General features: G+C 38.4%; 1 protein-coding gene across 6 annotated transcripts in view; it reads right to left on the minus strand.

The window, feature by feature from the left end:
- Positions 1-26,138, minus strand: part of MAST4 (microtubule associated serine/threonine kinase family member 4) — a 281,493-nt gene that overhangs the window by 198,451 nt on the left and 56,904 nt on the right. For all 6 annotated transcript variants that reach the window (XM_090131679.1, XM_090131677.1, XM_090131676.1 and 3 more), the window contains exons 2-3: positions 17,314-17,467; positions 2,631-2,752 (exon numbers count right to left, since the gene is read on the minus strand). In XM_090131679.1, coding sequence (XP_089987805.1) covers positions 2,631-2,752; positions 17,314-17,467 — 276 coding nt within the window. The remainder of the gene's footprint in view (positions 1-2,630; positions 2,753-17,313; positions 17,468-26,138) is intronic.

Consider the following 26,138-nt stretch of genomic DNA (forward strand, 5'->3'; position numbering starts at 1 on the left):
GCACCCTCTCGACAAATTCATGCATTCGTTTGTCAGCAGTCTTATGGCTCTGGATCACATCTACTTCAGCCTTTCTCAGTGTACAAATACTCATTATATAGAAGTGTTTACAAAGATGCATGTTGAGTTTCCTCCTTTGCCACCAAATTAGGACTAACTACTGAATTAGAACTGCAATTAAGAATTTGTTAGAAGGCAAATACTGATAAAGAAATATACATATTCATGGGCAAGTTGTAGCTGAAATGAAATACACTAGGGAGAACAACTCTCTAGTCTTGAATGCTAGAAGCAACTGAAGTAGAGAAATCTGGCTATAATAACTTGGCAGTTATAGTATTTCATAGGAATAAATATTTTTCATTCTAAAAAGATTCTGTGATTAGACTCTGATGTCAAGCTGTTTTTTAAGACAAACAAGAACACGGGATTCAGATCTGCACAACAGCATAGCATTCAAACAACTTCCTCAATTCAGACTTAGTACTTCTGCAAAGTACTTACTTAACTATGCTGCGGAGATTTCAGATCAGAGACAGACCTAAGATTAGCTACTTAAGAGATTTCCACTATATATTATTTGAGTTTCTTACAAGTGCAGTCCTTGTACTTGATTATTAACTTGTAGAATATTAAGTGGCTGCTCACAGACATAACCAAGCACTGAAGACCTGAACTCCTGGGCAGAAAGAGCTAAAATTTAAAGTAACCTAAATTTCAGACACAAGGTTTTGTTGCTCTCTAAAAATTTTGTTTTAAAACAAATTCAGCTTCTCTTTAAATTCAATAGATAAAACTAATACTAAATACCCATGCAATTAATGTTTTGAAGAATTTGCTACAATTCTTCAATGAAATGAAGATCCTTTTTAAAATTATGTCATTTGCTCAAGCACAATTGATACTGTCATCCACTTATCTAACCAATTAGTGTTTCTAAAGAATGTATTTTATTTGTTTTCAATCATTTATTACCTAAGCTATAATTCTGCAGCTTCTCAAGCAACAAATGGCTGCCTTGCATCTGGGGAATAAGCCACACAAAAGGGTGTTGGTGTGCTGTTTGAATACATGCAATTACTGGTAGTTACATTCTAATTAGCATAATTAGTTTTGAAACAGTTCTCATAATAACTGTCAACATTATGTCAATTTAACTAAAATTAATGGCATATTTAACAAAGACACACATTTTCAGTATTATATTATTTAAAAGAAAGTAGGAGGCAAGGCCATTTCAGAAGAAGTAAAACTGCCTTTCACAGATACTGAACATTTCTTATTTTGTTTCCTATTAGCAACACACCATATTAAAAAGTCCGTTATATAGTTACTACCCTCTAGCTTCCATAAGACCATTCTTACTAAATTCACACTCATAAAAGTGACAACAGAAATCAAATACACCAAAGTACAGATGCTTGCAAATTCAGCCTTAACGTTGTTTTGTGTAAGTCAGCAATAACTTGGGTGTTGTTTTTCTGTCTGCCTCTTTTAGAAAAACAGAAGAGGTAAAGAGCATGCTGAAAAGCAGCAAATACTTGTACTCATACCTAGGCAAAGCATAACCTCACTGCTTATTAGCCCATTTGTAAAGGCTGGTTTTATTCTTTTTCTAGCTTTCACAATACAATAAATCACATCAACCCCAAAGAGCCAGAGATAATAAGCAGCACCATCAAGTAGGAATCATAATTATATCCATAAGTGCTGATTTGTTGTTCTTGAAATATTATTTCAGGTAGCTGTGTGGAGAATCCAGTCATCTACATATCAGTATAATTCTAAAAATCAGCACAATGGTATCTGTGTAGCACTGTCTGCTCATAGTCATCTCTGACCCACAAGTTTTCCTTAAGGAAAAATAAAAATAAAAGTTTCTCCTCTCAAGTAGATATGGAAAAGCAAAGTTTTCATAATCAGTGAAAGGGCAGATGAGGGCAATTCATTAATAACATATTTTTGCCTTTTTATACAACATGAAATACGTTCACTAGAGTAATTATTCAAAGAAAAGCACAGGTTAAGTATACGGTGTGTTGCACTGAATTTTAACACTTTTTAAGATCTTAAGCAGAAGCACAAAACAGGATAACAGATACTTGAAAACAAAAAGCCTACAGTCCAAATGTAGGAGGCGTATCTTCCCCTTTCTCTCCCCTTATTATTTTATCCAAAAGGCTTAATTAAGTTCATGCTTCATATTATTGTGTTCTCCTGAGGACACAGTCCTGCAGAAAGCAGAAACAACAGAACTGATGGGAAAGAATGCCCAGGAGAAGGGACAGTTACCATCTATTGTCATATGAAAAAGCATGCCTTCTTTCTATTTTTAAGGGAAGAAACCATTTAAATGCAAATAGCTGTATTAATGCAACTAGATTTTATGCTAAATCCAGCAAAGCAATTCAGTTACTGCTATTATAAACACTGTTTAGCCATACTCAACATACTAAGCAATGCTGTATGCAGAAATGCATTAGTTAATGGAAAGATTCCATTTAAGGAAAAGAGATTAACCTGGACATAAACTCTGGTTGGATCACCATCCTCTCGCAGATTCTGACATTATGGAGATACAAGAAATATTTTTTAGTTTGTATGCTCATAGCTTTAAAAAAATTACTCACCGGAGTAACAGTAAGTGAAGGTGCTGACTGCCCAAGTGCTTGGCAGCGCATGCGAACAAGATTGGAGGTTTCTGCAGGTTGCCACAGCTGCTGTCCATTTCCATTGGGAAGCAGATACTTGCCTGTCAAGTTAAGAGAGAGTGCATTAAAACATTAGATGTTGCAAATGACAGAATGCAATAGGCAGTCTACTGTAAGATAAAGCTCTTAGCTATGCTTCCACAGGCATTCACCATTTTCAAATATTTGTTCTATCACTACAGTCACGACCATAGGCAATTTCATCAAAGCAGAACTTTCAGTATTCACCTGCCACCCCTCAATGCTGCTCTTCCACATACTAAACTTTTCTTATGCAAATACTTTTTTTCCCCAACATTTTCAGAATTAAGTTTTTCCTACCCTGAATCATGAGTAATGGAGCAACAGATGCAAACACTCAGAATGGTGGGACTGAACCAAACAGATCTGAATTCTGAATGCTAGCCAGAATTAAAATAATAACACATCTATTTTTAAAGGTTGTCCTTTTTAATTATTATTATTAATCCAAAGCTTGATTAAACGCATTTCATACTTTAGTTTTGAAGAGCTATGATTAAGCCATGATCCTCTAAGGCTAACATGAGAACAGTTAAAATTTTATCTCTTCTGATCAACTGTAGTAACTGATTAGGTTACATCAAAAATTCTACACAGATGGATTCCCTTGTCTTTGAAGACTACTCTCAAAACTATAAAAGGCTGAATTATTACAGGCATTTTGTTGTCTGAATCACACATGAAGATGGGATCATTATCAGGAAAGAAGGGGAACATCAAGTGAGCTACAACAATCACTGCTGCCTCTTTCAGAATAAGGCAACAGAAGGAAGACGGGAAGCTGTTCCAAAAAAGATAATGTTATTTCATGCAAAAATGACTGAACTATGAAATTCTTTGTCAAATGATTAAGATCTTAAGAAGTGTTAATGAAGGGCTTGGAGAATATGTCCTATGAGGAGAGACCAAAGGAACTGGGGATGTTTAGTCTGGGGAAGAGGAGACTGAGGGGAGACCTTATTGCTCTCTTCCGATATCTGAAAGGTGCTTACAGCGAGAGCGGGGTCGGTCTCTTCTCACTGGTGACAGGATGAGGGGAAATGGCCTCAAGTTGTACCAGCATAAGTTTAGGTTGGATATCAGAAAACACTTCTTTACAGACAGGGTTGTTAAGCACTGCAATAGGCTCCCCAGGGAAGGTGGTTGAGTCACCATCCCTGGATTGTGTTCAAAGACCATTTGGATGTGGTGCTCAGGAACATGATTTAGCAGAGGATTGTTAGTTAGGGTAGTATGGTTAGGTTGTGGTTGGATGGTTGGACATGATGATCTTTAATGTTTTTTCCAACCTGAGTGATTCTATGATATCAAAACTTTTGCATTTTTGAGGAGAGACTGCAGAAGCTCGCAGAAAAGAGAACTCCTGGAGTTACTAAGTAGGCAGAAACTATTTCTGGAAGCCTCTGAGTAGCAAAGAAGCAGAGAGAATATTCAATGAGAGAATGGTTGGTGAAGAATATTAAGAGGTCAAGCATGTAATGATACCTTTCCTTTTTGCTTATTTTCAGACACTGCCACAAAACAGAATAACACACTACAGAGGATGGTCTTAGCCAATATGTCCATGTTTAAACCCTCAGTCTCAGAATTGCAAGGACTGGAAGGGATCTCTACAGATCACGGGGTCCAGTCATCTCTAAAAACCATGTAAAAGTGGGACAGTCACACTACTCAAACAACTGTCTTATAAAACCAACAAGTTGATGCAAAGAGACAATTCAAGACTTTCTTTTTTTTCCCAATCAAGTCTGTCTTCAAAAATAAATTGCAAGATTTTGTTTGAACATGTGAATAAAAATCATATTCAAAAATCACATATACTAAACACCTGCTTCCTGAAATGCTATTGCCACATTAGCCATTGCACCCTCAAAAAACAACTGAGAACAGAGAACTAACTTTGACATAGGATCTGTGCTCTGGTAAGAGGCCTCTGTTTTGCCTGGAAATCAAGACCTTTAGCTTTATAACATTACTTCTAAACAGCAGATCCACAAAGTTGTTGAGTCCTCTGGAAAGAGTTTACTGGGAGCTAGAGAGTCCCCAAGAAACAAAACAAGATAGTCTTTTTACACTGGTAAAGTGGCACCTGTAGATACCATTCACCCAACTTACTAACAGCCTGCCCAACACAAGAAGAAAAACGTAGATAAAGATGCAATGTTATGCCCAAGTATGCAAGAAAACATTCTCCAGAATTCCAGTTTCTTTATCACATGTCCTTACATCATCCTCAGCTGAAGGGCTGCCATAAAAAGCTTGACTCATTGATTCAACATCCATGTCTTTGGTATTCCACTGATGACACAACTGGAATGTGCCAGTGACATATACATACAGCTATAACTTCTATCCACCACTTCAAATGGTTAATTCCTTCTCCCACAAGGTTGAAGAAGGTGGAAATAAAGTGAAAAAAATTAAGTTATTCATATTTTGCATTTAAACAGATATATTTCTCTAATACTTTCCACAGTGAAAGAGGTCTATGCATCTTCTTTACTTGTGTCTTGACACCCCTCCCCAGAGTCAATGATAAGATGAGGTTCTCAAGCGAAAACTAGACACTCCTATTGTCAAGTACCAGCTTACAAATATCTCCCAGATAAAAACACTGCAAAGAAACTGCAAGAATGCTTCAGAAATCTCATCAAAGTCAAACATAACCACAAACAAGATAACATACCACTGATGGTAAAACCTGTAAAATGCTTTGGCAATATCTATTTTGTCAAGCAGACATACGTTACACAAATTCCTTACTCCATATTAACTGTTAGAAGCAAAGAGGAAAATTACATTAATTTGCAAATTGATCACTGTAGCATACTCCTGGTGTACTGTATCATCACAGGAATCAGCACTTAAAAGCTAAAGGCTTTTCCTCTGATCTGAAGAACAAAAGAGAATGCAAGCAAGAAATCTGCTTTAATGACGAAGTTTGTTCTAGAACTAGGAAACAGCAGTACCCTTTGTCTAACCACGGCACTTTAAAAGTACGAGTTTTAAACTACTCAAGGAATCCACTGTCAGACACTAGACTTTTTCCAGACTGTACTGATTTTCATTTCAGATGAATCCTACTGGGCTCCCAAATAAAAACTGAAGGCAATTACTTGGATTTTGTTCAGAAAGTATTCCAGCTTTGTTACAGCTTGGATCCCTAGGCAAAAGGGTTTAACAAGTCAGAGAAGCCTGGAAGCAGAAGGGTATATAAGAAATAAGAACATTATTAATGTTTGCACTTCCTGTTTTAAATGGGAGCTGGATCCAAAATACAGAGAGCTAGTAGCATGACTCCCATTTGCATTAGCCACTCAGCAAAGTGAAGCACCCTGTACTTTCCTGTGTGCAAGGCTACACTGACAAGGAATACCTCAATAGTCACCTTTATCCTTTGTCCCTTAAAACATCTCTATTTTATCCAGTTTTTATCCTTCTGAAACACATGAAAGAAAAATTATGATATTTTAACAGAGAAGATGGAGAAGAGCCAAACCTAATGTTTACAGCAACAAGATATTGTACAAGAAGGCTGACGAGAAAGCAAAGCAGACTAACTTCTGCAGTGTAAGAATTCACTTCATATTCCACTACTGAATTCAAATGGGTGACCTCTAGAAATATTTAAAATAACACTGAAGTGCCCATGGAGGTGCTAATTAAACAAACTGATGAGAATCACCAATGAAAGCATGAGCACGTGTGATGCTGGTATGATCACTCCTCCCATCCTCATCCCCAGACAGGAGCCTTGAGGGCACAGCAGACTTCCAGAAGAACTGAAATTAGGGAAAGCGTAGCAGACTGTCTAGAACTCTAGTTCATCTTTACACTGTACATCCACAGATGCTTCTAAACACAGCAACAGCACATAGTAAACGCACCCCCTATATAAGTAAAATTGGATTGGCCTGTGGGGAAAAAAAAGAAAAAAAAGATAATGGCTTATCTGAGAATAGCTTTAAACTTTCTGCAGAGAGATTCAACTAGAACAGCAGCAGTTACCAACAGGAAATCCAACTGCAATAAAATATCCTGAACATGACAACTCTACTTTTAATGCTATGCTTCTTAAAATAAGAAAAATTGGAAATGGTTTAAATGAATGCAATGAGTTTTCTCATTTTCAAAAATAAACGGAGCACCAATATTTCTTATGGAAAACTATTTCTTTCAAAACTCTGCCCACTCTTCAAGGGTCAAGAACTGTACCTCATCAGGCCACTATACAATAAACAGCCCCTGCAGTGAATTAACCAGCAACTCTCCCTGCATTCCTCCACATAAAAAAAACTTCAAGTCACCTCATTTTTGAACTATTCAATATGGCCTTCTCCTGTCCACATATTACTCCTACACTCTTTCCTACTACAGTTTTATTAACTATATGCCTTTTTCTCCTTTTACATTTCAGCTGTATTAATAACCCTCGAATTTACACACAGCCACCCTTTCCTCATCGTTAAGTGATTTAAGTATCAGTATTACACATAAAACTCAAGCCGAAATGCATTATTGATTTTCACACTGCATTCATTTCTGCCTTCAAGTACAAAGCTCCAAGTAGCTTTCCTTTGTGAAAGAACTGACTTGTGGGCGACCTCAAGTCCAGCTCATCTCTTCCATCGTAATTCAGCATTTTGACACACACACAGCCAAGAAACAGTGCCAGAGGCCAGTGTAATCTCCATCTAACAGCAGGCTACTGCCACACAGATTGTAATTTTATCATTACTTTCATCAGTTATTGATACAGATGAGTCATCTACTAATACAGGTTCACCTACTGCTGTCCAATTCAATCCCAAAACGGCCTTTGACTTCCTGCCATGTCTTCTGCAATGGCTTTCCTGGCATCTCTGCTATCCTTTCCAAGCCCAATGTAGCTATTAAAATAGCCTGAAGTCACAGTGTTTTGTTTCCAGTGTCATCTCCTCCCATATCTGAATGCAATGCTCATTAGTCCAGCACATTTATCAAAATGCTTTTCAATGAAAGGTGACTTCAGCTGATTATGTAATGGCAACAATTTGGGATTATTTAATGGTATTACATAATGCCCATAAGACCCAGGGAATACATCACTGCAGTTCGAAGTGTCACCGTTCCCTCGAACTTCCCTGTCAAACATCTATCTTCCTATATAAAAGACATTGGAAGATGGAAGGGAAATCACTGTGAATCTTCTGTTTGTCTGATATGAGTACACTTATTGTATGCTTTCCTTTTCAAGGCCAAAAGAGACTAAAGCTCACAATGCTGAAGTATTATTCTCCTTTCTCCTTTTCTCCTCTGAAATCCATATCCTAATAGAATAACTGAAAATGGTTAAAAAAAAATTTTAATTTCACTTTTCGCGTTAAAAATTACTTATGCCAAGTCTCCAGCAGTTGGGTATTTTAACAATTGCTTATGATGAAGAAAATCTTCAGACAACCAAATGCATTTCTGCATTAACCAAAGTACTCAGAGCAGTGTATAATATTGCAGTGGTGAGATAATTAATCAATATGTAAGTATAAACACAAAAGAAGTGTCTTGACAGCTTTTAATGGAAATAATTTCCAATGAAAATACTAAATGCCATTAAGCCATCACACAGTTTTAAATGAAAAACAGGTGTGCACCTTGATAAAGTTCAGATATCTGTATATGAGCTGACAGCAACTGTGGACACAATTAGCCCAAGGAGAAAGCTTCACACCTGATTATAGTGTCAGACAACTTAAACCAATAACGTGGTTCTGCAAACTAACCTATAGCCATCCTGTCACCCCTCTGGGGCAAAGGCCAAGAAATAATTATTTTGCTTGTTTCAAGAAATTGACTGCAGATATTTATGACAGATGTGTATTATTTAAAAACATCTCAGATGAATAGATTCTTCTCCCTCGCAACTTTTAATTAAAAAAGAACAACTGATCCTATCTCAAGAACTGATCTCTGTAGTACAGAGGCTCACCAAGCATGATTTCACTCCACAGCACTCCTTGAGAAACAAAGTGCAAGCTATCTGAGAAAGAGGAATGAACAACACAGAAGACAAAACTGGATCCCACTGCAGACAGCTCTAGGTGATAGAAATGTGCTGAAAGAAACAGTTGGATACTTCTGCCTCTTCCTATGCCTCTCCCTTTTCTCCTTCCCAAAATGGAAAGAGTTCACACCAGGCATCATTGATAGAGGTGAAAACACCAAAGCCAGACTCAGCCACATCAGCTTACCGCAGCCCAGACCATTTCACAGAACAGCCAAAACCACGTGGACACAACCTGTGTACAGCTTCCAACACATCCCAGGGGAAGGGAAGAGCCATCCTACTTTAGATGTTTACCATACGTTCATGGCACTCTGCTTTAGTATTTCAAATTTGACTGTTGTAGGCAGCCCAGCTGTAGGAAATGACGCAGAGGCTATGAATTTTAGGGTCTATTCTCACACCATTGCATGGGAAATGAAAGTATATAATTCCTATTAGTAGTAACTGCAAAAGTAAAAACAGTGGATAGATTTAAAACTCTAAGTAGAAAATTTCACCATTTCCCCTTATTTTACTGTAGTTGTGTCAAAAAACTTGATTTAAATATAATTTCAGATGACTACCAGCAAGCAAAAGAGTTACTGTTTTATTCATGCCTCATTTATTGCCTACTACTTCAGAAAATTTGCATGTTAAGCATATTACTCAGCTGCACATGGTTAAAGTTAATAGACAATGCCAATTTCCTAGCCTGATGTAAGAGGTGAACTTTTAAGCAATCTGTCCACTAAGCATAATATCACACAGTTAAGCCTAGAATTTCAACTGACTCCATTATCATTTCTTTTGTTACTGTACAAGGAGACCCTGTAAGAAATCCTATTAAAAGGTGATTATGAATTTTACACTTTTGATACACCACAGAATCCTCTTAAAATCTTGGTTTCACTTTCTAAAATTAGCCAAAGAAGTGATACCTGATCATGTATTAAATAAATGTGGTCCATCAAAGGCAAAACTAAGACACAACTGCAACTTTAAAAATGGATGCAGTTTGGCAGCAGAAACCAATAGGATGAAGATTTTGACCTGCTTCCAGACTAACAGAAAAATCAAGACTGTTTATGACAGTTACCAACAAATAAAAACAAAAATTTTCAGAAGCACTCAGAAATGTTTCACGCTTGTAAGCAGCTTCTTTCAACCCATTTCAATAGCAGAAAGGCACTCCAGATACAAAACAGAATCTTCTGCTAACAGATATTCCATTAAATTATGTTTTTATTTTGACAAATTATTCACAATCAATTACCATCCACTAGATCTACAGCTTATCAATGTACCTGTTCCAGTGCCTCACCACCTTTGTAGAAAAGAATTTCCTCCTAATATCTAATTCAAATCTACTCTTGCTTAGCTTAATCTTAAGCTTAAACCCCTTATCACTGCAAGCATGAAGTGACGTGACCCTTCTCCATGTTCTAAATACATCTAATATTACCCCTTTTTCTGTTTCAGGAGCCACAAAATTCAAGAGCTGATCTCTTAAATACAAGAAATGCTTCCTCCCATCTTCATTAAGAAATATTTATAAGCCTTTTGATTTGAAAACTCAATAAGGATTACACACAAAAACTGCCTTCTCTTTTCTTAAGCATTCTTCAGCTGCACATTCAACTCATGTTAGAGCATCTGTCTTGGATTAAGCAAGTACAACTTCACAACTGGTCACAGCAATTGCCTAGTGATGGTAAGCTGACACTGGACAGGGCACAGAGGTGAAATGAGAAGACTTAAGCCTCAACAAATATGAGTAATGCTGCTTTAGTGTGGAATTATAATGCAAATAGAATTCTGCACTAAGGAGCTCAGGTACCAGCAGCAGTAAAGATTGTATCATCACAATGCTCAGTTTTACTTAATCAGCTTGTTAAACCCAATCAGTTAACTAAGTCCAGGCAAGTTCTTTCACATGTGCCTCTACAGCTGCACCACTGCCAGGACTTGAGCCACCTAATTCAACAGATACTGGGGTATTTCTTAAGAAGCCACAGCTTAAACCTCAGAAATTTACTATGCATATTCTCCTTCCTTTCCTTGTTTTATTTTTCCACAATTAAAAGTGACTGTTTCAACAAACTTCAAGCTGCTTTTACAGTGAATCCTGAGAAGGTCTAAACTCTACTTTTCCACCTTTCAAAACAGGCAACTTGCAAATTTATCTGCTAATTAGGCACTCTACTGCTGTGGTTTGCTTTGATCTCAGCAACAATCAACTTCTCATGTTCTGATGGTACAAGCCCGATTAAGCAGCAATCGAGGAGTTAAAGGCAAAATAATGAGACAGGAATACAATATCTCCTGTTCTCATCTCAGACTATTACATGATGCAGAATCCAGACGTGTCAAAGAATATGGAAATTATCTTGGTAGGCACACAGGGAAGCAAAATCAACTCAACTACACAGGTTGACTGAAGCCTTAAATGACGAAGGTAACTGACAACGACAAACACAACCTACTGTCATCTCAAGCACTGCCGCACCGAGAATGATTTAAAAATACATATTTTATCAGTAGAAGACAGCCTTATAGTACATGCTTTAAAAAATAATTTTCTCACGTATGTAATTACAGAAAAGCTTGCTTCTCTCTTTCTATCAATTCCGGAAGCAGCTTAACGTACGATACAACGTATCGTGAAGTACTTGAGGAAGGCGCCGAGAGGGCTCTGCGACGAGCCCAGCGCAGGCAGCGAGCCTGGCTGAGAGCACCGCGTCCCCCCCCACACAGCTCGCCGCTCAGCGGGGCACAGACGGCCCTCCTCAGCCCCCACTGAGGCCTCCTGGCTGCTGCTAGGGGGAAAGGACCTCCCAGAACAACCACCCGCCACCATCAAGAGAACTACTCCGAAACCTACTTCTGGCCTGATGTGTGAAGGGAAGCAAGTTCAGAAAGTAAAGTTTCCTAACGAAGGGGATGCCCGAGAGAGCTCCGGTACACGCAGCCATCTCTGCCCCGTATCCATGGCAAGAAGGTTCTGAAACAAAGCACGGGGCAGCACTGTGCCCTTGCAACTGTAACGACTGGGATGAAGTCACGGCCTTTCACATAGTGACGTGTACCACTGATTAGGCTCCCAGCTGGAAGTCAGTAAGCAATTCTGAGACAGTGAAGACGAAATAAGGAACACCTCGTGTCCTCCAACCGGCCATTATTGATAATTGATAAAACTGCTGTCAGTAACATAATCACATCCCAGTTATGATGAAGTGCTGAAGAGAATGGAAAGGTAGCACTGACAATGAGGCTTCAAAGTATCCCCTGTGATTTTATGCTGAACTCTCCACAGCCATCAAGTTGTACCAAGCCTCCCACGCTAAGATTTAATGAGCAATCAGCAATATTCATGAGAAACGCTCCACAACATAAGACTACTGAGATCTCCAAATTTCCGCCACTGTCAGCTGCTCCCCCTACGTGCAGCAGGACAGCCTGCAAGTCCTGCCAGCAGATGCCAAACCCTAGATAACAAAGAACAGCTTGTTCTTCATGGCCCATAACGCTGATCTTTCTGCTAATTAGTGCGAGTGATGAAACTCTAATGCAAAAAAATCAGACTGAGACTACCCAGATTGATTTCAAATCAACCACAGATTAGTTATATGGGAATAGCAATCATTGCTGGCAACATTTAGATGAGTGATGGCTTAGATGTAGGAAGCTGATCAAAGCAGAAACATTAAACAATGAAAAAATACACCCATTCCAAGATTTTTTAGTTTTTAGTTCATCACTAGACAATGAGTTAAGTTCATTAATGGAAAGTGCTGTAGGATGCTCAGATTAAAGACAATGTAAAATGAAAACTGTATGCATTATCTCTCTAGTATTTGTGTAAGATCAATTTATGGTTAGCAAGATAACAGCTTTACCACAATTAGAGACAATTAACCCAGCAGGAAGTCTGTTTCCAGGTAATTATTGATGAGATAACAGGAGGCAAGATAAAAGGTTCAAAATACAAGTAACAAAGTTTAGTGGTTGGTTGCTTTTTTGTATATATCTAACTGTGAAGCATAGGACACAACTGGACTAGCTGCAGCATTCTGCAAAATGCAAACTCTTGCCAGTGATGTGAATTCATGCAATGCAGAAGTAGAAAGAAAGATAGCAATCTGCAAGCATAATATCAAAGCATTGAGGAAACTGAACAGAGCTGCACCACACACTGCAGTGCAAGTTGAGCAGCAATGGGATATGAAAGCAAGGCCAATTCAATTTGCTTGTCTGAGTGATTTCCCAGGTTAACCTCCTCCATAGTAAAAGCTCATCTAATTTCTCAGCCTTCCACATTACTTTCTGAATTCTATTTAAGCTTCTCTGAACACAGCAAACTAAAATCTGCAGACAATTTAAGCCAAAACCCCTCCGCATGTAGACAGCCCTTTGAAGTTTGCAGAGATCAAGAAAACCAGCCGCTGCAGAAAAGCAGCTTTTTAATTAAACATCTTTCCTCCTGATCAGAAACAAGTTTTAAAGTGCAAGACTGTGCATTGTTTGGAATCCTTAAAAAGACAACTTAAAAGCAAGGGGAAGAGGTATTTACATTCACACAGGAGCAGCTGCCTTGAGAAGAGCAGAGCTGACCCCACCTGACCAGGCTTTGCCTGCGTCATCATCATGGCACGCAAAGGGCAGCAGCACTGTTCAGAATCACAGACCTCTTTCCTCTATCTTTGAGAAAGAATTATTAGACAAGCAGCTCAGATTTGTAGCTGCTGCATGGCTACAAGGATCATATTTTACACAATCTTTGGCATAAGCAGAACTCCAAGCTCCAATTTACTTCCAGGTAAAGAATGCAGCCAACACCTTACAGGAAAACATGAATGAGGCGAAGGTAGAAAGGGAATGGGGCAGGAGCCAGTATGCAGAAACAGCAGAGAGGGAGGAAGGCAAACACTGAATGCACAGCAAGTCCCCCAGTAACTGTGTGCAGGTATATTGCAACAAAACCAGGAGTCCAAAGAATGCACAGGCAGTTCTACTCCCCAAACTCTGTAACAATTTGGAAACATATGGTATTTTAAGTCAGAAGAGGAGCTGGTCACAAATTGCTTCCAAGTTAGACAGTAGAAAATAATTTTGCCCCGAAGTTGCTGAACTTATGACTACTCCTGCTTAGCAACTTCAACTGCAAAGTACTGTTTCCCATTCCTTTTTTTGTATTAAGCAGTACTGCTGGTACTTCACAATAAGAGCAATTAAAGTACATTTGCTAGGCTAGTATCAGGCAACATCCAGTAAACTCTTTTTATTCCAAATTCTGCCTCTCTCTTCAAAAGTCTTCCTCCTTCCCTTCCTTGGGGATGCAGATTAAGTAAAGCAATAACATCACAACAGTAAGACTGAAGAGAATCCCCCGAAGTGTAATAGTCTGGTATCTCCAGGAAGCAGTATTCATTTCTTATATTGGCCAAACGTTACTTAGTATCAGTGGTTCCCAAGCAATTTTCAGCAGGAAGCAACAGCAGATCTAGCCTCAAAAACATGGATTTAATTTTCTTTAACTCTGAAAATGTGTTGTGGTTAGATTGCTTAAAACAGTGCAGTTCAGGAAAAAAAAAATGCTGGATGCAAGCTTCCCTGAAACAATGCTAAATGTAAGCTCAGTTTCCATCCTAACTCTCCTCCAAATATACCAATTTTATATCTTTTGTGTTGATATCCCATTTGAAAGATCGTGTACATCATTCTCAGTTTTTCTCACTGCCCCATTACTTTAAATAAATAGGCTAAATTACCTGAGCCTATTCAGAGCAATAGACTCTCATTAACTGAAGTCCTTCAAGTTTTGTAAATTTCATCCAATACATTACAATGCAGATTTTATTTCTTCTCATATGTCGTGCATAGCATTATTCCCCCTTGTAAAGCCCAATAAACTCATTTATTTGGTATCTATTTCCAGAGATGAAAAACACCTCTATTTATATCTATTAGTATTCAGCCCTGCAGGACTTGAAATATCCTGGTTTGTATAAATTAACAATAAAAACAAAAATAAAAAATTAATACCACTAACACTTTATGGCACAATAATTCTGTATCGTTAATGGAGAAGGGAAAGACAAAGTAACAAAGCACAATCAACAGCTTTCCTAACATTTGGAGTGAACAACAAGCATGAGCACATCCTGTGAAGTTTTTAACTAGAAATCCTCACTTGCTTTACTTACTCCTACACTCTGTATTTCTTGAAGTTTAGTAAAGCTAACATGCTTGAATGATACAAGCAGAGACTATACATTACAGTATTCAAAAAATACCACTCCAAGCCATTTTACAGGATTCCCTGTTAGACTTTTTCCGTATTGGACAATCTGCATTTTTTTAGAAGTGGAAACTCAGAGAAATTAAGGAGGAAATGCTTGAGTGAAGAAATTAACCTAAACCAAGGCAAGGGCAAGTCAGTAAAGTTACTCACTTCAATGTCAGGGCTTGTGGATCCCATCCACCCTGTGATATTCTGTAACTTAACACCACCACCTGATTATTTCATGTTTTTTTTTAAGTTGTGACACTTGTGGTTTCAAACCACCAGTCCACAGTTCAGCATGGAAGAAACTACAAATAATTCAGAAATTTAATTACGCCAGAAGAGATGGATAAATACAAACCCAAGGTAACAATGAAACAATTAACTTCAGTTTACTGAGCATTATGAAGCAATTTTAGGAAGTAGTTCTCTGTATCTGCAGCATAGTTTCTTTTAACTTTTTATTATTATTATTATTTTTTTTTTAAGAACCTGACAGAATATAAAGACCTTTTGTCATCAGAATGACTTTGATTAGTTTAATCAGTATTGCGAAGCTGTTAAGATATTTTATGAATCTAAAGCCCTAGGGTATTAAGGTTCATTGAAAGTGCATTAGTAATAAAACAGTTTAACACCACTGCACACCATATTCTCAAATCCTGATATAAAACTCCGCACAACATATTGCAAGCAGACAAAAAGTATATCCGTTTCCTTTCATAAAAACCTCAAGCAATAATTCAGGCACAGAGATAAAGACTGGGGACTATAGCAGCAGAGCACACTTGCTTCATTTGTTTTTGATTAGACTGCCTTCTCCTCATTAGCTGGAGGGTTTATGCAGGAAAGTTCAATTTTTGAATCCACTAGCCTAATTTAAAGTTGAACAAAAATAAAATGAAAAACCCATACCAACTCCTGCTAAAATAATAAGCAATGTGCTGGCAATTTCCATTGTCAAGAAAAACTACCGTGGTCCTCACATCAAGTTTTTAGAGAAGTAACAGAGACACTAGAGACTTCACTGATACAGTTAACAAAAATCAATGTCACAATGCTTTAAGTAACTCATCTTACTAAAGACCATGTGGATGAGAAATACTATTAGATTGCTGTAGAAATCCTCATAAAACAACTCATGATAAAGCAATCTATTTAAAACACTTGTCACTACTTAGCAGCTTTGTAGATGACACTAAACTACAAACTACATAAAAGAAGTACTGTATTAGCTTCTGGGTTTTTTTCCAACATAATGACAAGGAAAGGGGTGAGAAGTCAGTTAGAAAAGAAAATATTTTAAAAGTACTTCACAGAAGTTCACTGAGGAAGGTCAGCTATATCTGCCATTTTTCATTCCCAAGCAAAACTGCCTTTGAACTCTGTATACAATTTAGAGACAGGGAACAATCTCATCTCACATACATGCCAATCCAGCTTTCCCTGCTTTGAATTTCATCTGCTATCAGCTGATGTAACCCAGACAAAACAAGATGCTGTGCCACAACTTTATCAATTTCAGAAAATTCACTGAGACATACTGTCCCCCTCACTTTGCATTTTAGGAATATATTTAATTGCTAGATTCTAGTGAGTTAAAAATTCTTTTATCTAGAATACGCAACCTGTCCCCATGTTTTCACATTCATTTCATTCACACATTCAATAACAAGCACTCTTCAGTGAGCATCACAGTCTTACACTCTCAGGTCACAGTCACAACTTCTGCACTGTACATCTTCCACTGCAGCTCACAGGGACATCTGGGCAAGGGGGGCCTGCCTACCTGCTACCACGCATGGCTTCGAAGAACAGAAGCCATGGTCCACGCCAAGGGCTAAGCTGTTTATGCCCTTGGGAGGGAAGGATCCACCAGATAAATGAGACCAAACTGCTTTTTCTTTAATGAATCAGTCTAAAGGGACCATCTGTGTACTTCAGCTCTTCAAGGAAACAAGACGTATGCAAATCCCATGGATGAATGCATGCAAGCATATCTCAAATAACTTTAAACTGTCAGTCTGACAAATTTTCATGGAAATTTCAAGAAACAGAGCATTTTCAGGCTGCACTGTCAGCACTCCACAAAGAAAGAGTCTCAAGAATGAGCTCACCTCACTGATTACAAGGGATCACACATAGAAGAGACTTTACAGAAGCTCCAGGTGGGGATATAGCTCCTCCAGAGAGTCTGGCCACAAGGCCAGATCAAGCTGCCATCAGCACTACATCTGCCACATCTCCAGGTGCTAGAACCCGCACCCCAAACTCACCAGTCAGAGCTCCTCCAAGGCTTCCTCTTCTGAGCTGTCTCCCATCTTCACTCAGTTGCCTCTTATATTTGAAAGACTTTCTGGGACCAGATAAAACCTCTGGATTGCTGGATTTTCGAAAAGGCATAGGTGGTGGGGATAATATGTGATCAAGCTGCAAAAAAATACAGGGGAAGAAAGAAAATGGTGATTATTTACACTAACTTGGGGGGGCATAGGGGGGTAAAAAAAAAATCACCAAAAAGAAATTTTAAGAAGACTAGTTTCCTTTGCATAAAAGTTATTACAGAATTGGGAAACAAAAAGTGCTTTAAAAGATCTTATAGCACCTAAGTTGCATAATCTGAGAACTGTGCAAGTGCCAAATTTGCAGCTGGATGTGTATGAAGCCATCCTCTTCTCATACACTTTACAGCACATCTTGCTGCACTCCTGCACAAAGAGAATTTTTTCCCATAGTCTGATCTCAAGACATGAAGGAACTGGGCTTAAGTTCACACGATCTTCCACAAAACAACCTCTTTGCAACTGTGAACCATCTGATCAAGCCAATCTCTTCACAGATTTATATGAGTAGTCGCTAGGTGGCATTGTGCTATCAACAAATTGCAAACCATTCCCAGACTAGTTAAATTACTGAAAAACAGATTTTTCAGTGTCATTGAGGAAAAAAAAATCTGTCTAAATTATTCTGTTTAAAAAGCTAGCATTCATTCACATTGACTTCAAATTAGCGTAAATACAAAGCCTCATCCTTCAAATTCTGTTCCTCTCATCATTCCTATACAACATTCTAGTCCTCTTCTTTTGAGAGTACTTTTGATGTCTTAATACTCGGCTAAATTTGCAAAAACAGAACGAAAAAAAGAACTGAGTAAGTACTTGACTGCTTCATCCTCACTGTCCACAGAAAAGAAGGAATCAAAGTCACCATGGTCACCCTGGAAAATACAGAGTGAAGTTCATTTTTGTTTAAAGTAAATTGCACAGAGAAGTATTACGTGCCCTACAAAGCATTTTAAATTCCCTACATTTAGAATTTACTTTGGACTTGTTATTTCAGATAATGTAGGGTGGGTGGACGGGGAGCTGCTTTGTTTTCAAATTAAATCTGAAGCTCATTGAAAGTGTTTGCAGACACAAACAGGGCTCCAAAACACCAATATAGCTGTTTCTGAATCTGCTCCTTCAGCATGTTAAGATTCACTCATGTCCTGGACAAACACTGAAGTGACTGATGAACTCAAAGCACATGTCTACAGTAATTTCATAAATGAGACAGGACTTGGGGGTCACACAGAATACTTAAGCAACCTTTCCCATCATTTATCATTCATGAATGCAAGTATTTCACAAATACTTCCAAGTGCTAAGGTACTCACAATGCAAATTTACAGATCTGTTGCACTCAAAAGGAAATGACTGACAACAGCTGGCAAAATCATGAAGCATTTGTTTACCAGTTTCTAAGAAACATGATTTTGAGACTTAGAAGGAACCTATTAAGCAAATACTCAAAGGGCCTGCAATTATTTAAACTATTCACTGACAGATGGACAGCAAGGACTGCTTGATGCTGAACTCCATGCATTTGATAATGACACAGTCCCATTAAGCTTTTAAATGTGACTGGCAAATATTCATGGATTCTCTTAAAACAGGCTCAGTCTTCAAGACAACCAGCCATACTTTACATCTTCTCTCCTGCATAAGGTTAAGGCTTTACACACAAAAACAAAGCCATTCAGCTTCCTGCATAGTAGCGTTGAAGTCTATCAAACAGTTCAGGTCTCTCTCCCACAATAAATCCTCCACTTGGGTATCCTACAATACGTAGTTCTGATTACAGAATTTGTTATTTCCAGTTAAGCTGTGTTCCTTTTTCACAGCTTTCATTAAAGCACGCATGGTTTTGGAGGAAGCTTTAAAATGAGACTACAGTTCAGAGCAATACAGCACTGTCTAGGCTTCCAAATTACTTTTCCACTGTCCAAACTGGCAGTCTCAGAAAAGCATTATATTTGAAAGCTTTTTTGAGGCAGTTTAAGTATCAACCCCACTATCATTTCAACAGCAGCACCCAACTATCATTCTCTTGCGAAACAACCTCTTATTGTTAAGTGCCTCTACCAACTAAAATTTGTTTGATATGATTTATAGATTATAGGCACAGAAACTTCTCTTTATCACTTGCATGGAAAGAAAGAAGACAACACCATGCAGCTGGGGACTAGGTCCTGGCTGCTGGGACAGAAGTAACCAGCTTCAGGGCAGTAATCATAATCCAATGCAACATGACTGTGACTGAGGTCCTGCATGTGAGGCTCTTCGGAACCAGGTTTGGGAGAAAAAGAAAGTATGAGAAACTGGGGAGACACCGTGCTACGAGCTTTTCCTGCTTCTGTCCACTTGGAAGTTCCCAGGCAATTTTCAGACATGGAAAACATGGGAATTAAATGCAGTTTCTGAAATTTACCATTTATTGAACACAACAGGATGAAATTCAGATTTGGTTGAGGATAAATAAGGTTACATTACATGGAGACAACAAAACACAAATAGTTACTCTTGATTATGATACGTTCAGAGCCAAAGTATCACAGCAATATTAGGTTTTTCTGATAAACACTCTTTGGCGCAGAATTTCATTTTAATATAGGAGCAATACTGTAGCCTACACTTACACACAGCTGTCAGCTGTGTTTCAGCTGGATGTTGAAAAACCTATCTCACCTGAAGCAACTACACCAAAAGACACTATATGGTCTAGTGCTCCAAAGAAAGAATATAGGCATATGATACTTGACCTTTTCATACCAGTGATTAACTCCTGCTTTAAGAAATGCAGCCACACGTAGATTAAAAAAAAAAAAAAAAAAAAAAAAAAAGCCAGAAACAAAAGCATTTCTGGACACTACCCAGAGGCTCAGATTTTTGCTTCCAAAGAACAAAGGTCTGTAATATGCACAGTGTGTATTTGAATGTAGTCTGTACTTCATAACTGATGACACAGCAGACACAAGAGAGATAAACTCTTTAACAGCCTTGATATATAAGTCTGGTGCTCAGGAAGCATAAGGAAAACGGATTGCAGCCAGCAGCTAGGCTTACAAGTTCATCCTGAACAAGATCTCTCAACACTAAACGGGCATCTGATGAGCCAACCTGACCCAGTCGGTCCTTCTAGACCAAATTAAGACTCCAGATAAAAGCCTATACGAGAGACTAAAAGGCTTTGTGTCCTCAGCAAAATTGCCTTCCCCTCCTGCAAGGTAAGGCATTCAAATTCAAGTGAAACCAACAAAGAAAGCTTTAGTAAATTCTGCTTCCTTGAAGCACAAAGCTGAATCTGAACATCTGCAACATGGCACACATTCATGTCTCACAAAGCAGCTAATTCAGACATACTGACACTATGGTTGTTTAGTGCTGAGATTATGACAAGCTCAAATTATTAAAAGATCTATCCAAACTTGTTAATACTTATTTGAAAGACCTCCTGAAAAGCTGAACACTATGAAAATTCACATTGCGCTTCTTGTCAGGTTCAGATTCCGTGTTATTGCTCTTAAGACTTGAAAGCAGTTATCTCAGTGAAGGAAAGTGTGGGAATTATACCAGAGCCATTTTAAGTAATTTTACTCAAGCAGCCTCTGCTCAGTATGTCAAACACTACTGCCTAACTGCAATTACCACTCCATGGGTATTTCACATTTACTAAATATCCAGACATGTCAATCTCGGATGGCACAGAAGCACAATAAGAGAACTGTAGTTTGGTTGGTTGCTTTTTTTCATTTTTATAAAGCTTACTTGACAGCAAGTTGCAAGAAATACAATAGCTGCTCCCTGCAGGTATTTTCCAATAGACATCCATATTACACCTTGAGGCTCTGGCTATCATATATATTCATCCCACTGCCTTATTATTACACTCAGGCTGCAAGAGTATGTGCTCTTTTAAGTTACTGACTTATGTAAAGACAGAAATACAGTAAGTATTTTTCCACCTATCTGTGCAATTGCAGGACGGGAACAAAGCAAATAAAAGAATTTGAGAAGTCACTACTTGAAAACTACAACTGAAACTGAAAACAGCTATGACAGAAGCATATCTGATTGCCTTATATCTTTCATACAAAAGGACTTAAGTTAGCCACTGCGTTTATACAGGTTGTTTAGAGGTGTATTTTCAATCAGTACACATCTCTTCACCAGTGTCTACTGTTAGTATTCACAAATGCACAATTAACTACTGCAAAAACATCTCCTCCCCCACTGTTAAACACTGAGTAATTCCCTTCTGACAAAGCCACTGAGAGGCAGAAAACATACAAACTCCTAGGCAGGTAGAACATTCCTCAAATATGTTTCCGTACATTTCCTGAAAATCGATGCTTGATTTTGTAGTAGATGTGCTGAATTTCTTACAGAAGCTAAAATTTAGCAGGTAACAGAACATTCTTCTTCCCACATCATGAACCTTACAAAAAGGAACAGAATGTATCATTAGAGGAGAAAGGCTTAAAAAGTGCATACAAAGGAATTATCAAAAAAATTTTCATCTGTACATTTGGAGATCCTATACAAACAGGAATGGAAACTGAGTGACAGTGTCCTCTAGTTCCACAGGAATTTCCTCCAGGGAATCAGGATAGAATAAATTTGTCCTCAGATCCTGTTTGTTTTTTCCCTCTGTATTTTGAAACTATTCATTTTCTGGATGAATAAAATCAGCTACATTCTCCTAAAGAAAATTATTCTCATACTACACTAGCCATGGACTATTAACGGCTCACCTATTCAGAAAGGATTATGTTCATATTTCAAAAAACCTTAGTAATATTAAACCCAGCTGTCTACCACGGTGTATTTACAGCTAGAATTAATTCACTGCTTGATAATTATATCATTACATCAACTATGTCAGCCCACGTGTCCTAAAAAAAATTAAGGGCATAACAACCGGTTCAAAATAACACTTAGCAACAGTATTTAGAAGTATAATTTGAGCAGAGTATATAATCAGATGTGAAACAGCCACAAAGAAAACAATGTATTTTAAGAGAGGAAATCCATGTTACAAAAAAGTGAATGAGGCTAAGGTAATGCAATTAGATTGATAATACCAGGATAAGAAAAATAAGCTGTTCAGAGTTGCTGAGATTTGATTCAATGGTTTTGTTTCAAGGAAATGACACCATAATGAGAATTGAAGTTATCTGCTCAGCTACACTTGTCTTTTTGTTTTCTTCTGTTTTCTTCTTTTTAAACACTCGCTACGGTGTTATTGTCCAAAATACTTCCCTCAGTCTCCCCAAATTGTTCCATAGACAATATTCTTCCCAAAGAAACAGGTATTCCATCCAAAAATACAAAGGTGTTCCAGTAACAATTTTAATTTCTTAAATACTGAAAAATTCTGCTATGTCTCAGGTCATGTCTTATGTGCATATTGAGTTAATGTTCCATAAAAACTCTGTGCACTATCACCCACATTAAGCTTCTACCAGGTGGGTACCAAGCCACAGGAGATCCATCACTGGAAATCTTTCATATATAATGATTATCAATCAGAAATTCCAAAATAAAATTATACTAATAAGCAGATCAACAGTGACTGAGACTTTGCAATACCCAGGCCGCTGGGAACATAAATCAATCAGTTTCTTCACATTTACACTGGGTTCCCTACAGTATACCATACCTCTCTCTGGCTTCTTTGAGAGCATTTTAAGCACAGATGCTGAAACAAAATAGCCCCAGCAAAGTGGTTTTTTGTTGTTGTTTGGTGGGTTTTGTTTTGTTTTGTTTGAAGGAAACTGTGACAATTTGAGGACAAGCATGCTCTTAACACTTAACTATTCTCTCTCTCTAAATGCAATTAAAGTTGGAACAGACATATAAGCTTTGATGAGCTGCCCTGACAGACAAGCAAAACTATTAATCTATTATTAATAGATAAGATACAGATACCTTCCAAAAACCAAAGGCATCTTAGAATTTGTTATTAAAAAAAAAAAAATAAAAATCAGCCTAGTAAGAACATACTGCACTTTAGTTACTCCAGCTGCCTGGTGGCCCTGTAGAACAAAATTAGATCTGAGAAAGAAACACTACAGCACAAGGCACTGTAGATACCAATGGGTCTCTGTCTTACAGGACCATTCCAAGCACACAGGTGAAAATCAATTTCCAGCAAAGAAGACGCAGTAATGCATGGCTGTGATGAGCAGATCTACTGCATTTAGTCACAATTTCACGACCTTCTGATGGACCCTGTTTCTAGATGCAACGCTAACAGCCATCACATGGGAAAATAGAGTATCCACAAAACAGTGTCAAACAGTATGGCAGAACAAGATCATCAGCAGTCACCATTCAACCTGACTAGAACATTCTACATTCCTTTTGCAACAAGAGATGTTGATCCAGTCTTGAGCAGGATTTAGAGAACTGTGCAACTATTCTGAATATTCACAGCTCTCAGAGAAGTCTTTTCAGAGCAGAGAATCACCAATAAACAAACTCCACACACAGTAAAAAAGAAATATTTCTCCAAAAATTAGTACCGCTTCCAGAAGTCAAGGATAATGACAGGGAAGACAAGATATTGAGAAAGTCTTACCAGGTCACATGGATTTCAAAGGACATGGAAAGATCCTATTTCCTGCCCTACTATATTCCTATTTCCTGCCCTACTATATTCTTACTATATTTCTTTGAGAACAAACAGATTTTCTTTCTCACTTTACATAATCAGTAGGAAAATGGGTACTCATCCCACAGGTCTTAACTCTGGGACTGCCTTCCCACCCTCCTCCAAGGGGATGACCTGTGAATATCACTGGAGCTTGATCTCAGAACCTTTCAAGTTCTCCAGCTGAAAGGCACCTGTCACAGTTTAAGACTTCACCCCTGGACTATCTCACTTCATTCTGTGACCTACAGTTTCCTTGTTAGGACAGGGATCTCAGCTACCATGCAGACAGAGCACTAGCCAGGGCCTCAGCTCACTCTTGAAGGAGACAGGTGAGAGGCAAGAAAATTCTTGTTTATAGCCACACTGCATGCTAATAATTCATACAGCAATCCTCATTTTCCATAAGAACACAACCTGCAGCTGACCTTGCAAACATGTCTTTATCAAGGTGTATGGTAACTGCTGAGACATGGCCTGAACCACTAATTGAGTATCTGGGGACAGGGGCCAGTCAGCCCTGGGAGAACAGGTAAAGGCAATTCTGATATGGGTGAGCAATCTTCTTCCTTTCCTTTATAGCTGTTGTGCCAATCCTTTCACCATCACACCTTTATTGTAATGCCTATCCCATTGTACTGATCTGTCCAATTGCTACAGAAGGTAAAGAGGAGAAATGCATTTTAAAGTTGCTATCCGCAAAGTTTCATTTCAAACCATTTTAACTATTGATTTTACATCCTAGATACACAAACAGGGAAATCTAAAGTTCCTGTTTGAAATAGTCTAATTTATTATGCTGAATAGATGACGGTGTATGAACAGAATCAGCAAACAATGCTATGATGTTTTTCTATAGCACTTTTTTTATCTATCATATCTTAAGTAGTAAGGAAATACTTTAAATATTCTGCCAAGGATCAATACAGATGTTCTGATATACTGCTATTTCATGTCCATTTAAGAAATGCAAATTTGCCTTTAAAACTGTTATATCCCTCTTGAAGACAAATCTGATCTCTGACCAATTAAAGATAAAAACATGGAACATGAAGAATCAACTATTGCTATGTTTAAAGAAAAAAAAATCAGCCTGCATTCAATGTGTTTTCACATGACTGCACTGAAAGCAAAGCACAACCTCCACAGCATTCTTCAAGGCCAAGAAGTGGCCAACAAATATGCATCACCACCGTTATCTGTGCCAATTATTAGTTTACAACAGGGAAGAGGCAACAGTTTTGTTTCAATGTGATTGAGTCCTTCAGTTCCTGAAAGCCTTTTGTGAGCATAGACAGACGCATGGACTGCTCCCTGACCACTGAACAAAGGAAGCAAGAGTATTTGTACTACAAATGCTGTTGCTTCGCAGAACTCAACCTGCCCCAGTCTCCTCTGACATGTCCACGCAGCTCTAATACATGTTTAAATAAATTAACAGCAGGTTCTGAAAGTCTCTTCTAAGTCCCTACAACAAGAGCTGAGAAACAGAATACAGACTGAAATATAAATGCAGCTCCGCTCCTGGTTAAAAAGTCTCACATAGGACATTTTACAGGCTGGTTGCAGTGTGACTCTTCTTAATGCAATACAAAGGCATCTTCTCAGGAATGCTGTACGAAGGCCTTCATGTCTAACAAAAACATGATCCCTTCCAAGCTAAGGCAGATTTGAAGGGCAAGAGACATCACCACACAGTGCAGAGGCCAGCACAGGGTTACAGCAGAGCACCTGGCTCTACCAGGCTGAGCGGAGGGGGACCAGACTTGACATTCTAGACTCTAAGGAAACTGGAATGATGTCAGGAACACGAAAACAGAGAGCAGGGCAGAGGCATCTATTCAGTTCTGCTGTACAAGCAATGGACAGAAGTCCTGTCAGGGATATGGCTCCCCTGAGCTGAAATTTTACCCACACTTCCACAGCTTCAAGGGATCAGATAAGATAACAACAGCCCTTTGCTGCCCCGATGTACAGCAGGGCATGGCACACTACCTTTCAGCGAGAAGGATACTCCCTTGCAGTCCCATCCCACTGGACACCTTGGCAGGAAAAAACATTTAGTGATGCTGAGAAGCACTGCTAGAGATCACTGCCACACCGGCCCCCTGCAAAGGCCCAGCAA

This window comes from Phasianus colchicus, chromosome Z (assembly GCF_987193195.1).
Source record: "Phasianus colchicus chromosome Z, bPhaCol1.hap1.1, whole genome shotgun sequence".
NCBI classification, from domain to species: domain Eukaryota; kingdom Metazoa; phylum Chordata; class Aves; order Galliformes; family Phasianidae; genus Phasianus; species Phasianus colchicus.